The sequence below is a fragment of the Thermobia domestica genome, chromosome 9, assembly GCF_964235325.1.
Source record: "Thermobia domestica chromosome 9, izTheDome1.hap1.1, whole genome shotgun sequence".
NCBI classification, from domain to species: domain Eukaryota; kingdom Metazoa; phylum Arthropoda; class Insecta; order Zygentoma; family Lepismatidae; genus Thermobia; species Thermobia domestica.
In genome coordinates, this window is record NC_137462.1 from 130824935 (window position 1) to 130841034 (window position 16100).

Here is a 16100-nt window from a genome sequence, read left to right on the forward strand (position 1 = left end):
GTAGTAAAAAAGCAATGAAAGTACGCGGATATTATTTTATTATAATATAAAACGGTAACAGCTGGCAACCCTTGAGAGGATGATGCACTTGAGACAGATTTTCCTGATGACTCTTTTTCGCTCATCTGCTCGAAAGGAAAGGGAAAGGATTTTCTTTGTTATTATTAGTTTTTTTTTTCTGTTAGGAGCCTAAGAGACAAAGAAAGGGTGTGGTAGTTTCTGGAGAAAGTCCAGCATCTTAGGTCATGCAGTATAATAAGGGATTCTTCCCTGACATCATCGTGCAGTCCACAGCAGCCTTCTCTTCTGAGAACACCACAACCAAAATCACACGAAGAAATGAAGACCACAATGGTAAGTATTGCAATTTCCAATACCAAATGCTCTTGGTAAGTTCTATTGTAAATAACAAGTTTGAAACAAAATGTACTTACGCTTTAAAAGTTGAGTATCTTCGCACTGAAATATCACTTCTCGTAAGTGAAATAGTAGGCGGAAAAAAGATGAGTGACCATTTCGTACTCAGCAGAAGCAGCGATCACCTAGCACTGTGAAGGCAATCGGGGAGCCACCTGAAAGAAAGAAATAGCAAACCCCAGTTGAGAGCGAGGGCGTCATGGGAATACTGGGGAGGACAGAGAGGTAATTGCCCCCCTGAGTTTGAGGAAGATATGTTTCTTTAATAAATTGTATACTAATATACTAAAGAAAAACATGAAACTATTGCACGGTGGACAATCTTGCTACCCTCCAAAGCCTATGTGCTGACCACACATTGCCCCAAAGGCAAGAATTCGACAAGCCTGCTAAAAGGCTCTTGTCTCCTCGTAGTTTAGTTTTATTAGTTAGGCATTCATTTGTTAACCTATCGATTTGCATGCAGAATTATTTATTTTTCTGTTTTCTTCAAAACGAGCAGAAATGTTATGATAATTTTACGGTTTTTTTTCTTAAAGTCTGGTTAAGTCTTCCTTTATTTTTCTTTCAAATTGATACCATATAAATTTACTTTAATTTGATAAGAAATATTAAAATTTCTATATAATTTTCAGAAAGTGAGAAACATTTAAAAAAAAGATTTGAAGAAGATATAAGTAAAATCAAATCCTTTAAAATTCTAGTTCCTTTCAAAGAAAACAGAGATAAATCTTTATTCAAGATGAAGCAAGTACTAAACACCGTTAAGTATCCAAAATTAGAACTATGCTCTAAAATTTAACATTTTTTTAAAACACGAGAACAGTATATTAGCTAAGACTAGCAATAGAATTTACGTTAAAGTTAACAAAGTAAAATCAAGCTAAAACACTCATAATTAGAAAAGTAAAAGAATTAACGCACAAAGAAATAAGATCATAATAGAAATTAAGTAAAAAGTTAATAGAAGAGAGAGTTTAAAATTGAACGGTATTTGATATGCTATCGCAAAGATAATTTTTTCACAAATTTTAAAGGTTAGCTAGGTGAATAATTTTACTCTTCGAGTCAAGCCTAAAGTGGAGATAATGCAGTGCTATGATTTAAAATTAGGATAAGTAAAGGGGAGCAAGAAGCGCCGCACTATCTGTTCATCATAGCATTGCAGTGACAAAACAGAATGTTTTAATTATTGCTTTTTCCGTAAACAAAATCTATGTGGAATAAATAAATTTATTTAATTGGTAAGGAATTCTTAGTAAGGCATTTTCCCTTACTCAACAATGCTCTTTACCTAGGTATAAAGTTAACCGCGCTGTTTGATGATTTACTTCTCAAAAATTAAGAACTTATTCAAACATTTTATAGTTATTTTAAAAATTGCAGCGTTTTGAAAAATGAAATGAAATCTTTGTTTTAAGTCCGACGGTTATGCCTGCTAGGCTAAAAGAGTGGGATGCAAATGGTGAGAAATGAATGGAAGAGTGGGATGAAGAAAGTGGGAGAAACGGGAGAGCCCCGAGAAAACCCACACACAAGATGTTTGTCCACCAGAAAGCTCACTTGGCCGCGAACTGGGATCGAACCAAGAATCTCATGCACCAGAGGGGAACGTTCTACCACTGAGCTACCACAGCCCCTTCAGCGCTTTGGTAAGTTAACATAGGCTTACAAGTATAACGTAAAATTTTAAATATTATTTTTGGTTATCAAAAAGTAGGGTCTATATGAAAATACACAAAAAAAAAAAAATTCATCGAACAGCTTTATGTGAGTGGGAGAATATTCTGACTCAATAATCAAGTATTAATCCTTAGTCTGAAAGGTCGCAGACTCAAATCTAAGTTCAGGTGAAAAACAGCATCTTTACGTTGACTTTCGGGACATGGTAGCTCAGTAGTAGAGCGCTCACCTCTGATATGAGAAGTCCGTAGTTCGGCCCCCGGCCACACGAATTTGTGATGGACAATATCGTATCTATGGGTTCTCTCACATTTCCATTCCACCAATTATTTCATATTCATTCATTTCATTAATCACCCTTCTCTTTTAGCTTAATAATGGGACGCAATGACATGAAATTTCATTACTATTCTATAATACTTTGTAATCGTGAAAAAAATATATTAAAAAAATGGTCAGTATTTTCTTAATGTTAACTTAATGTTAAGAAACTTCATTTCGAGGCCTTATATGGCAAAATCATAGATTTGACAGTCAACGAACAACTTCTTAATTTAAATGGGATCAAAATCAATAAGAATTTTTGAAAAACTTAAAATTATAACAGAAGATGGCAATCTAAATTTCATGTAATTTTAATTAGGTTATTTGTAAGACATATCAGATCAGATACCCTATTATCTCTTCAGTAATTTCGAATAATTAAGCCTTTGTACTGCTAGGCAATAAAATAGCACCGGTAGAATCTTTATGGCACATTCTACATTTTTTTCTTCGAGTTTACGTTATGGATTAGAAACAAAAACTCTTTTAAAGGGCCTTGTTTCAATATTAGTAAGTGGTATGAGTTTAAAATGTTCCTAATGGGGCTAAACTCCAGATGTGTGTTATGGAAGTGGTTCTTACCTTTTCGAGCCTTGCGCCCCCTTAGGTAAATAAATTGTCGTGAATGAGTACCATCATATTAATTCAATCTACAAATGCACAAAGCTGAATGTAAGATTTGAAGGAAGCAGTCCAAGAATCAGAAAACGGCTTCAATTCTTAAAACTAGGCTTGAAGAATCTACATTATTAGTAGTAAGAAAAAAAGTCTAAACTTTTGATAAATTTTTGAAATACATAATCGCTTTCGTCCAATAATAAGAAAGAAAGAAAAGAAAAAAAAGCAGATCACAAAATCTCAATGGGGCCCACTTGGGAACAGATTCACTAACCTTAATGAAGCTAAAGTTAGCTCAGACTAGCACCCTTTAAGACTCGCTATCCTGAATAATATTTGTATATGCTTCGGCCCACTAGCCTAATTTTGGCGGGCGTTCATGCTATCCACTTATGAAACTTGTGCTCACATGGACTCGTGTGCTCACTGATTTTGCTCCAGGGCCGGGCTCGTGTATTAAGCACAAAAAAGCAACGATTATTATATAATTATTGATTCGGTTTGTTTTTCCTCTTTTAAGTTGATTCAATACCCTACAAAATACATTGGATGCACGTCTTGCCATCTGTTGGCGGCAGTAGAATCTTATCACTTGTCTTAATAGTTTGCCCTTTAGGCTAAAGATAACTAATAATTAATGACGATTATGAAAATTGGTGGAATGAGAATGCAGTAGGGAACGGGGAAACCCTAAGAGAACTTACAGATACGATGTTCTCCACCAGAAGCTTACATGGCTTGGGATCGAATCAGGGTCCTCTCACACCAGAGATGAGTGACCTATCTCTGAGCCACCGTTCGTATAAAACAGTGCAGTCAGGAGACATACAAGTATTGTAGGAAAAAGAATACTTCTGTGTCTTTTCTCAACAGATTTTCTGTATCAAATCTGAGTTCCCGTACAACTACGTATATTTTGTTCTGACTAAAGCAATGACCAGTATATTTCAAAACGCTTCACTAGCAATTATGTACATAGAAAGACTCGGAGAATGTTGAGATGCATCAGCATTTGTCCATTGTTTTAAGAAGACTTTTACTCTTGGCATGATCGGCCATAAATATAAACTGTGGACAATGAACTGAGATTAAAAATTTCGAATGACACAATTAAGATTAAGATCAACAATCATGAATGACCGACATTTTCCCAAAAAAAACAATTAAGTAGCTCCCACTACTATTTAAAATAAATAACATTATATTCATTGTCTTTGCAATTACATAGATGCCGAGGTAGATCAATCAATAGTGAAAGCAATATAATAACTTGAAAGGAAAGGCCAAATGTAAAGGAAATTTAATCTTTGGATCATCTCATATAGTAAAGATCATTATCATTCCAAGAACAAATTGTAAAACATTTCTTGCCACAATAGCCTTAGTTAATTTAAATAACTAACACTTAAAATTAGCATCGAACTTAGTCGATAGAATGTTTACATTGTGTGCACTCCGTTTTCTTTGGGGGAGAAGGGGGAGGATTGAGGCAGAAGCTTAAATAAGATATCTAAATTTTAAAATTAAGAGTGGATGAAGCAGGTGCGAATTTAAGCGGTCCTGCTTAGCGTAGTCGCTAACGCTCTCATCTTCTGTGCAAGCAGTCCTGGTTTCGATTGCCGGTGGGGACACTCGCTCGAAAGAATGTAAAAGCTTTTCCAGTCCACCCATCCTGAGTGAGGTTTTTCTCATTCACACCAGGCAAATGTCGGGACGGTACCTATCATAAAGATCCCAGATCGCATCCTTCTTTCCCGATCCTTTCTTTCTTCCCTTTTTCTCGGATAGTGTAATCGCCGAGGGACGTCATCCCTCCTCATACGTGACGGGCTAACTTGGCCATAGATGACGAAAGCCCATTAATCTAGTCCCTAATGCTAATCCCAGTTTTTCGAATAATAATTTGCAGATATTCAAATATATATATATATATATATATATATATATATATATATATATATATATATATATATATATATTTTTTTTTTAAAGTCCAACGATTGTGTTCAGAGAATAGGGAAATAAATTATGGTAAAGAACGAAATGGAGGAATGAGGGAAGTCAAAAGCTGGAGAACTCGGAATAAAAACCATAAACTCTTAAATACCTATTAATATTGATCTTAGTAATCATCGACAGTAATTCATTGAATTGTAATGATTTGAAATAAAAATAAAAGCTTTCAATTTAACGTCCCACCCTAAGGCCCTTTAGGCTAAGGGAGACGATGGTTTAGGCACGTGAATGATAATAGAAGAACTGGTAGAATGAGAAAGTAGGAACAAACGGGAGCACCTGAGAAATCCCACAGACACGATGTTGTCCACCACAAATTTGCTTCACCAGGAATCGAATCAAGGACCGCACACATCAAAGATAAGTGCTCTACCCCTGTACTACATCTTTGTCAGCAGTGAGGTTATATAGAACAATATTTACTATTAAAGTGTAGTACATTCAATCCACTCCAATTGGGAGTTGAGTTCGAGATTTCATGGAGCAAAAGTACGCAGGGCAGTAGCCCATCGAGAAGGGCGATAGTAATTAAAGTATATTAACTAGACTGTAATATTGATTAACTTATTTCACATGCAAATACCGTTCAAAGTAAATTGAAAAGGTTGAACTGTCCTCCCCAGAAAAAAAAAAAAAAAGTATTGAGACCTTTCTTTTATAAGTTTCACAAGTTAGGAAGTCCAGGGAAGTATTGCCCACAAGGCGAGATGAGATGAAAAATAGAATTACTTTCCTCGTCTCGTAAATCTTGCAGAAATCTCATCTTATCTCAGTCTCTTCTCGTCTCGAAAGTTTTCTTGTTTACGTTTCATAAATTTATGTACATAATTTATTTGATACCTTCATCTAGAAGTTATCAGAATCCCTCCGCGTCATAGAGTTCCACGAAGGTTAGTGACATATAACCAATATTCAAGTAATATTTATTATTGGAGTATATCGTGTAATGACTTGCGAATCTTTAAAACATCGATAAATGCTTTCCATTATGTTCGTACAATCAGTTAATCAGTGTATAGTTTGTGTACCATGAATCATGTAACACTGAGCCATGTTTGAGATCTACGAGTTACTGGAAATGTAATGTTACTCAAGGGACTTGACAAAATTATTATCTCCTGGGCAACACTAGACCAACGGCTAACGTGTGTGCTTGTGATGCACGAGGTCACGGGTTCGTTTCCCGGTGGGAGAGCTCTAAACGCAGTACAGTGAAGTATGTCCTACTTTTTAATTGTGGGTCTTATCCTATATAAACAAGTGAAATGAAATCTTTGAGTTTTACGTCCCAGGTTATGCCGGCTAGGCTAAAGGAGACGGTGATGATGTTAAATGAATGAAATGATGGAATAAAGAAAACAGGAGGAAACGGATGAATCCCGAGGAAACCCACGCACACGGTGTTTGTCTACCACCAAGTTCACTTGGCGTGAGCAGAGTTTGAATCCGGGACTCCATGAACCAGAGGTGAACGCTGTACTACTGAGCCACCGCGGCCCCAGACTTATTCTATATAGCGTCACTGCCTGATAAAGGGCGTAAATAAAGATCAATCCATCATCTCACTTTTTGGATATGGTTGTCTTATTCGCATTCAATATGGGAAGACTAGGGTTTGATCTCTGATGGGAGCTGAAGTGGTTCTGGTTAAGTTTTAGTTCATATCTCATATATTCTAGGTATTGATAGAGACACGGAACTCCAATTCAACCAAGGTAATTAATGTTCTGCATAAATTGGGATTTTATTGAGGAGAAAGTGAACTGAATTGTTCCTCTGAGCTAACTTTTTTTAAATGATGGTTTATGTTTTAGTGTTCCTTAATGGATCAGTAGCAGAATATGAGGTCCTTCGTCCCATCAATTGTTTTGTCACTATTCGCTTACCAAGTATCATCTGCCCCAACGTGCTAGTCACCAGACCTGCAGGAAGACCTGCGTTTTCGTACGGTTTCAATTCAAATAGGTTTCCTTCGTTTCTACCCAGCATCCTGCAGTAACTGAAAAGCAATCTGATTTTTTTTAAAAAAGACAGTGATGATAAAAAATGGGTTGAACATTTTTCATTCAGTTAACGGTGCATTGTAGCACCATGGAGATTTAGTTCAGATTACACACGTTCAAGAGTATCAGTTTTAACACCAATAACTAAAATGGAAATGAAAAAGTTTTGCAACTCATAAGGAAAATAAAAATGTTTGAAAAACTATGAAGAAAGACTGCGCGTTTTGTGATCTTATTCTCACGAGAACATAAATAGTCTTGTAAAAAATTTCTTGTTGGTTCAGGACAATAGTGAACATCCAAAAAGGTACGACCTTTTGTTGTTCACCGGCTGTTTGGGTGGTTGAATGTTATATGTATCAAGCTTGCTTGGATGAAAGATGTTGAGTAATTCTCTTAACACTATCATCAAATTGTGTTGCAAAACAATTAGGAATGACTTTTATTTTTTTAAAATCAAAGCCTCACGCTAATGATTTATAAAGTAAACTCTATAAGTTTCAATCAACGAGCTTCGCTGGGATGAATTGATGGAATGAAATTCTTATTAAATCGAGTTCTGTTAAAAGGGCATCAATCCAATTTTATGGAGCATTCATTTTTTTAAAAAAAACATTTTCAAAATTACTTTCCTAGGGCTACTGAAACGGGTTATGAGAATGGCTGTATTAGAGTAGGTAGGCATTTTGTATAACTGGCATTTTGTACCGGTATATCTATATTAGCAACCAAACTATGAGGCTGTGATTTTTATTAAGGGGACGTTCCTTTGTAATTTTCCGAAAGTTATATTCTGTGGACTGGTGTCCATTTAACAAATCTCGATTCAACTGCCAATTGCGAAAAATCCAAAATAAAAATAAAAAAAAAAAAATAAGGCGAAATAAAAGGTTAATTTGTAAATTTTAGAGCCACACTGAGAAAAATCCGTTCTCCGGACAGCGGTATATTGTACAAATATACGGTATCCTCTTGCTTACTATAGAAATCAATACGGAGCATACGTTATCCGTATGATACATATTCACTGCCGTTTGATGTTACATCATGCCGTTGCAGGATGTATGACATCTAACAGTTTTCCGTATATCACATGTATATACTTATGTTACCTTCGTCAGCTATATGCTATATACGTCCATTTGTATGTGAGATCCTGACCGCCTACATTGTTTCATACAGAAAGTACGTATAGATGGAACACTTATACAGAAAGTATTATAAAACATGCGTTTTCAGTTATACGTCTGGTGTACGTTAAGTCCAAAAACTACAGGAATTACGCATGTAACCTATCTTTTTAAGTATGCCACCTACAATTTTTTTTCTCAGTGCATAAAGCAACATTAAAAGAATTGAGCAGAGTGGGCGACCAATTTTTTTTTTCTTACAACATTGGTGCAAGTTGTACGGAAGTTAAAGTCAATGTATTTGTGCAGTAACCAGCAACAACAATGAAAAATTGGCTTTATTGCAAGGAAATCTCAATTACAATAAATTATTTGCTCAACTTGTGGAAACTGCGTTTAAAAATTATCAATAAATGGTTCAACCATTTTGACTTGAAAAGTTTACGTATGGCATTAGTTTCAGTTTTATATAAATAGATAAGACCGGTGAGAAATTCAAGTGAAGACAAAAAGTAGGAGAAATCGAAAGAACACAGAGAATGTCTCCATCTTCGTCCATTACAAACTCATATGGGATTGCCAAAAGTTCCCAGTAGAGGTTAGCACAGTAGCATTGGACAATATTGTACGATTCTAATAAATAAATAAATAAATAAATGCAATAACAATAAACGCTTACACTAGCTATACAAATTAAAAGGGTTAAATGAAAGGTTAGAACTTTAGTTTCGTAAGCGGGAGATACAGATTTTTTTCCAAACGGGAAGGGGAAGGGGAAAAGACTGATTCCAAAGAAAGGGTGCAAAAGTCCGACATACAAGCATAGTCGCGAATATCCACAAATTTTGATGCACACGTGCGCACAATGCATCATATAAACACTGCTATTAACGCACATTATCCTCATTAATACAGTGAATAAATTATAGTATTTATTATAAATGCATTAAGTATAATATTATGTGAGAGCAAAAGAGTATGTCTTCTGTATTTTTAAGAACTGAAAACCATTCGAAAATCCAGGGGATGCCTCCCGCTGAGAGCAGCCACGGTTGCAATACTTCATCACATATTTAAATGTGTTTCAGCCTAACTTGCAGCGAAGCGAGGGATTCTTAACTTGTTATACTTTGGCATTGGAGACCCGGGTTCGATTTCCGGTAGAAGCTCATGTGGTTCGGATGCCACGTTAAGCTGTAGGTACATTTTCTCATATAAGCTGCCGAAAGGAACTGTAAACTCAAATCTACCTAAATAGCTAAGTACATTTTGCCTTAATATAAGTAGCTCTGAGCAAGGTTATCAGTCTCTGTTAGGTTGTAGGGCAATACAAATGAGCATAGGACATCAAATATATAAATCAATAAAATTCTAGGCAAAATAATTTAATTAAACAGAAAACTGAAAGCAATCTGTCAGAGGGAAAAGAGGAAGCAATTATTCCAAATGCTAGTTCTAATTTTCCGTCCCATGATTATGCCTTTTAGGCAAAGGAGACAGATGATGAACAGAAGGGACTGATAATGAAATATTGATGGAATGGAGAAAGTGAGAAAAAACGAGAGAACATACAAAAACCACCAACATGATCTTGTCCACCATAAAATTGGTGGAGCTGGAGATTGATCCAGCAATCACATGCACCAAAGGTGAGCGCTCTATCACTGACCCACTCACACAAGAAAATAGCCTCCAGAATAGCTAATGCATTTAATGTCAGTTTCACACAGGCGTGACCAGAGACGTAGATATGCAGGGGTGGATTCTGGGGTCCGGACCCTCCAAATTCCGATTTATCTGTAATATAAATTGTAATATAATTTATCCTGATATTGACTTTAGACTTCCCCCAAAATAAGTGTCTGCGTACATACCTGCATGTGGCAATAGCTCTTTTAGGCAAAAACCAAATGTAATCATTGTCGAGGTTCTTAAACTATTTTAGTGAAAGTGTTTCTTGAATCATTATCAATATTTTTCATAGTGGACTCATAGAAATCCTTCCGTTTGTGACTGAATTATTATCTAAAGCGTATTTGAGACAGATCTACTCAAAGCATTCATTAATAATAATAATAATAATAATAATAATAATAATAATAATAATAATAAACTATTGGCATAGGCAGGATTAAAATACTTGGTGTGCTGATAGCTGTGGTGTGAGCATTTACCTTTAGCTTGTGCGTATCTTAGATTTATTTCTCGTTGGAAATCTACTACTGCTTGGTTGGTATTTCGTTGTTATAATTTTAATGTAAGATCAGGGGGAGGTAAAAGTGAGGGGAACGCAGAGGACGCCATCCAACACCTCCAAAAGATATGTGCAGCATCTTCCAGTTCTTAAAACAAATACAATGGGCAAAGATAGGCAGGAGGACGGAGTGACGTCATGTAGTTAGCTACCGTCCTCCTACCTTTTCAGATCCACTTTTACCCCTGTGTAAGATATTCTAGTGATAAAGTCACATACGTATATTCTAGTGATAAAGTCACATACGTATATTCTAGTGATAAAGTCACATAGGAACACACGTACAAAGATCTTTACATATTTGAAAAATATCTGCACTAACTTGCATGTTTTGAACTGTAAACATTTTTGTTTCAGCAAACGGTACTTCTGTCCATCCTGGTAACAGTAAATTTGAGCGCTGCTCAAGAGGTCATCGTGGGTACCAAGAAGACAGAGAAAAGAGGAGCGTCAGACATAGGCTACAGCAGCTATGGGGGAGGCGGAGGATCTGAAGAGATCAGCAGCGGAGGACACGATGACGGAGGCTATGGTGGTAGTTATGGGGGCAGCTCAATCAGCAGTTATGGGGGATCTGGAGGAGGCGGTGGATCTCATGGAGGATCTTTCGTCGTACCAGCTCATACTATCACCGTTCCAAAGCCTTTTCCGGTACCTATTGAGAAGCCAATACCAGTCCCTGTTCCACATCCAGTAGGTGTTAAAGTTCCACATCCTGTGCCAGTTCCAGTGCCACAACCATACGCAGTCCACGTACCACAGCCCTACCCAGTCACTATTCTGAAACCAATTCAAATCCCAGTGGAAAAACCTATTCCAGTTACTGTAGAAAAACCTGTGCCATATCCAGTTGAAAAGCCATACCCTGTAACCGTTGAGAAACCATATCCAGTTCCAGTGCCCAAACCATATCCTGTCCATGTTCCAGTTTACAAAACGATTAAAGTGTTCGTTCCCAAATTTAAAATCAGTCATGGAGGCTGGAAGCGTGGAGGCTACTACGGTGGTGGTTATCACTGAAAATACAAAAATTAATTTCGTAAATGTTTCTAGTCTTTCTACATAGGTAAGTTTAACCAGTCATTGTGCCAGAAAATAATAATAATAGTAATAGAAAATTTTGTTTGTAAATTTATTATTTGCTGATGAACAGATATTTACATGAATATGAAGTTTTAGGGTTAATTATGCTTTCTGCTACTTACCCTTGCACTGACACATTCCCAGGGCCTTATAGCCAGAAGGTTTGGTTTGATATTGAGTTTAGTGTCCCTTTCAGGAGCGATAATAAATGATACGTGGACCTATAGCTTAAAATGGGATCCAAACCACATGAGCTCCCACAGGGAATCGAACTTATAGCCAGAATGAAGTAACACAGGACCATAAAATCAGGAGATAAAAACCCGTTTCTTGTTTAGATTGATAAATGTATATAAAAAGAAAATAAAAATGCATAGATTACACAAACATTATAAGCATATTCCTTGAGAAAAGTGACGTCATTTGGGGCTATACAGAGGGTCAATTACCCATCCTGAGTTTAGGATATGTATTTAAACAGCATAGTAATGTAGAAATGTGAAATTCTACTCATTTCGGATTGGCTTCCTTCCCATTAAGCAAAACCTGAAATGACACTGCTACCATGAGAAGTATCTGTTTATACAGAGGTGTTTCTGAATATATTTTCTGAGTCTTTTCTGACAGTTGTCTGATATATGAGCCTGGCAAAGTGTACAAAATTTAATTTTAAGATATATGCCAGAAGTATGAATAAGTGATATAGAAAATTCTAAAGAAAGCTCTACTTTAACTAACCAGCGGTGCATGCTGGGAAACTAATCCCCTATTTAGTAATCCATCACCTTAGTATCATTTTTTTTTAAAAATATAAACCTTTGCACATATTCATAACTTCCTGATCGGCCATATCTTGAATTTTCTCGTTTTCATGAATAGAATTACCTTCCGCCAAACACGAAAGGCAGTGGCGTATTTAAGGGAGGCTTCCGGGCTTAAGCCCCCCAAATTTTATTTACTATATTGAAGTAAATGAAATATCTTGCAGAATTTTCACATTTCCAGGAATAAAGTCCTTCCCGAAACAAAATCATAAATACACCACTATTCTCAGAGTCTTGTATAACTACAAGTACACAAAAAACGATATGACTATCCTAAACTATTTAATTGTAAGCAGGAATCTAAAAATCATTCTAATAAATCGCAATCATAACACAAGCTAGGGTAAAATTTATTCATGAAAAGCAAAATATTGCAAAATATAGAATTTTGAGAACTTTAAACAAATATTTTGTTATTGAAGTGATGTAATTCTTAAAATTCCATCTTCATCTTTCTCTTAAATAGCTACAATATCTCGAGAAGCTTGAGGCAAATTTTAAAATTTTTAGTTAATAATATAAACAATAAATTGATTCAGCTCGCCTCAAAGCACTACGTCAAAAAGAGTCTGGAGCATGGTTGCAAGCCACACCCTCTAAAAACATCGGAACATTTTTAGAAACAAATATTTTTCAAATATGTGTAGCTTTACGCCTAGGACTTAGTATTTGCTATGAATTCACATGTGCGTGTCAAAGTCGGATGGATGAGAAAGGCTTACACGCATTAAGTTGCATCAAAAGTGGAGGGAGAATTTCACGTCACAGTGAATTAAATCAAATAATAAAACGAACCCTCACCAGTATAGACTGTCCTAACATTTTAGAGCCACCAGGAATGTATCGGAATGACAATAAGCGGCCAGATGGAATTACTTTGACACCTTGGAAAAGGGGTCAATGTCTAGTATGGGATGTAACATGTGTAGATACTTTTGCCCCATCTTACTTAACGTCAACTAGTGAAGAAGCGGGAAGTGCAGCAGAGACAGCGTGTATGCGGAAGCATTCTAAATATTCAAAACTTAAAGAAGATCACATTTTTATTGCGTTTGCCACGGAAACAATGGGTGTTTTTAGCAAAGAAGCCAGAATGTTTTTAAAGGAATTAGGATCAAAATTAATTAATAAATCAGGAGATCCTAGAAGTTGTTACTTTTTGACACAAAGGATAAGCCTAGCCATACAAAGAGGCAATGCCATTAGCATATTAAATTCCTTCCCATCTTCACCCAAGCTAGATGAAATTTTTTATCTAAAATAAATATAAACATTTTCTGAATGTTAATAATTGCTACTTCAAAGACATATACAGTATAAAATGATATTTTTGTTTATTATTGTGTGACTGGGATTATGGCAAAATCTAAGTATAGAGGACTGAAACACTTATTAATCATCATGTGTTATCCTTCGTTTCTACAATTGTCGGTTTATATAGTACCAAAATTATGTTTAATTTTTACTGTTTGCTGGTTTAAATATGTTAATTTTGATGTTTCTCTAAAAGTTTAACTGTGCATTATAACTTAATATTTTATTCTTATGCTTTGAGGAATAGTGCTTAAATATAAATAATTTGTTCACCAATAATCGAAAATAAATAGATACAATAAAAAGTTACTTGTACAAAAGGAAAAAAAAATAAAAAATAAATTAAATTAAAATCAACAGTGTGATCTATTAACTAATAGTTTAACCATTTCGGCAATAATGAAATGTGTTTTACAATAGGAAACTTCAAATCATACTTGTCTTAACGTATTTTTTTCTCGCTTTTTTTCAGGTATTGAGAGCCTACGGATTCTATCTGGTACCAAAACCGACGAAAAATATTGATAAGCTGTTACTGTTATTTTCTGTTATTTTTTATTAAGCCAATTAAATGTTATTTTTTGTTAAAATAAATATTTTTTTGATGAATTTTTATTAAGTGGTGTCTATTATTCTGTACATAGAAAATTTAAACCATGAAAGTCACAAGGAATGATTCCCAACTGTAAAAGGAATTTAGTAAATTTGAGAAGCGGATTTAGTACATATATTGAAGGTGTTATTCTTTCTAAAGTTGCAGCTGGTAATAATTAAAAATTACAGAATTATTTCGATAAAAATTTACTTTAATAATGCCAGAGAATGGTAAAAATTGCTATATCTTAAAATGTGTGTAAGTAATCAAACAGAAATTTTTGTCATGGGACATTTACGTAGGTAATAAACAATATCGTCTCATACACAATTCGGTGTTACCAACACTCTTTTAAAATTTCCTTCCAAAGTTTATATGCCAAAAAATAGAATTGGCCAAAATGTACAATTACATTCCAGAAATATCGTAAATAAGTAGTGGTATCGTACATTGTCCAAGCAAGCGAAAGATTCTATTTTTAATATGAAGATGTTTGACATCTTATCCCTGAAAAATTTTATTACCAACTACTTAGTACAGTAATGATACTCAGTCCATTTTCATGAAAGCTGACTCTTTTAAGTTCTTCTTCTTGTTAAAGTTGGAGCAGAGAGACTAATTACTCTTGACACATCAAATTATCCCAAATAAAGAGGCTGAATTGAGTAACCTCCAAGAAAACACATTTTGATTGACAAAAATCTGATTATTTCTAATTATAAGCATTATATTTGCATTATATTTCTAATTATAAGCATTATAAGCATTTTTTTCAAGATAAGCGAACTCACCACCTTTGAGTTTAATTACAATCCCAAAAAATATTATATGTTCTTCAGATTATACTACATGAAAATCGCAGAACCTCTACTAAGTTCATACTGGAAAAAATCTTTAAAATTACAGATCAGAGTAAAGTCATACCCTAGATTTTGGCCAACTTCCTGATTATCACCACTAGTTGGATGATTGGGAAGTTGATGAAGATAGAAGGAGTGAGTGTATTATTCACCCCGCAATTTTAAAATATCTACCAGTCATCCAGGTAGTGGAACGATGGAAAAATGTCAAAGAAAATTGCATCAAAATCGAATAATTTTTACTGAAGTCTCATGAAAATTTGATAATTCCTATAGAAGAGAGACTAGGGAACAAGACGTCCAGTTTTTAACAGGATTGCCCTTTTCTCATAAAGTTATTTGGTGTTCAACAAACAAATGTGCCGCAAAATCTCGTTTCTAGCTGTAGTGTACTAGTACGTTCTTGTATAAACTTCTACAGTATTCTGAAGCAAAGACCAGCCTTTCTATGAATCAATCGATGTTTCTAACCCTGCTTTCCATTAAATGTTAAAAGATAATGTAAATCAGTGTTTCTTCCAGACCTGTTTTTTCGGGAGCACTGGCCCCCGGAGCTCTGAGAATGCCCTCCGGAGCAAACCAAAATAATATTTCTATAATATAATGATAAATAGAATAGTATCAGTAGTGCCTCCCCGGAATACTAAGTGTGTCCCCCGGAACATTGTTTCTGAAAGAAACACTAATGTAAATATTAACATCGGAATAACTGGCTATTTTGCAAAGCTAGAAACTTCTTCCCTACTAGCATAGATAACTACATAACAATGACCTTACTTAGGTGAATTAATGATAAGCAACTGGAAGACCAATATACGAGTGGTCTTGATCTTGCATTGGAGAGTTTGGAATTTTAAGCATATAGCAATTTTAAGCATTTTTTCATATCTCCGGAACGTTTTGAGATATCAAATTGTTGCAAATGACATTACGATATCTATGTATATTCAAAACAATCTACATAATTGGATGTGATATG

General features: G+C 35.1%; 1 protein-coding gene across 1 annotated transcript; it reads left to right on the forward strand.

Moving 5' to 3' along the window:
* Positions 1-266: 266 nt before the first annotated feature.
* Positions 267-14372, forward strand: LOC145695023 (uncharacterized). Its single transcript, XM_081771852.1, has 3 exons — positions 267-354; positions 10803-11511; positions 14139-14372. The coding sequence occupies exons 1-2, from the start codon at positions 340-342 to the stop codon at positions 11463-11465; spliced, it is 678 nt and encodes a 225-aa protein (XP_081627978.1). The 5' UTR covers positions 267-339; the 3' UTR covers positions 11466-11511; positions 14139-14372.
* The last annotated feature ends 1728 nt before the right edge of the window (positions 14373-16100 follow it).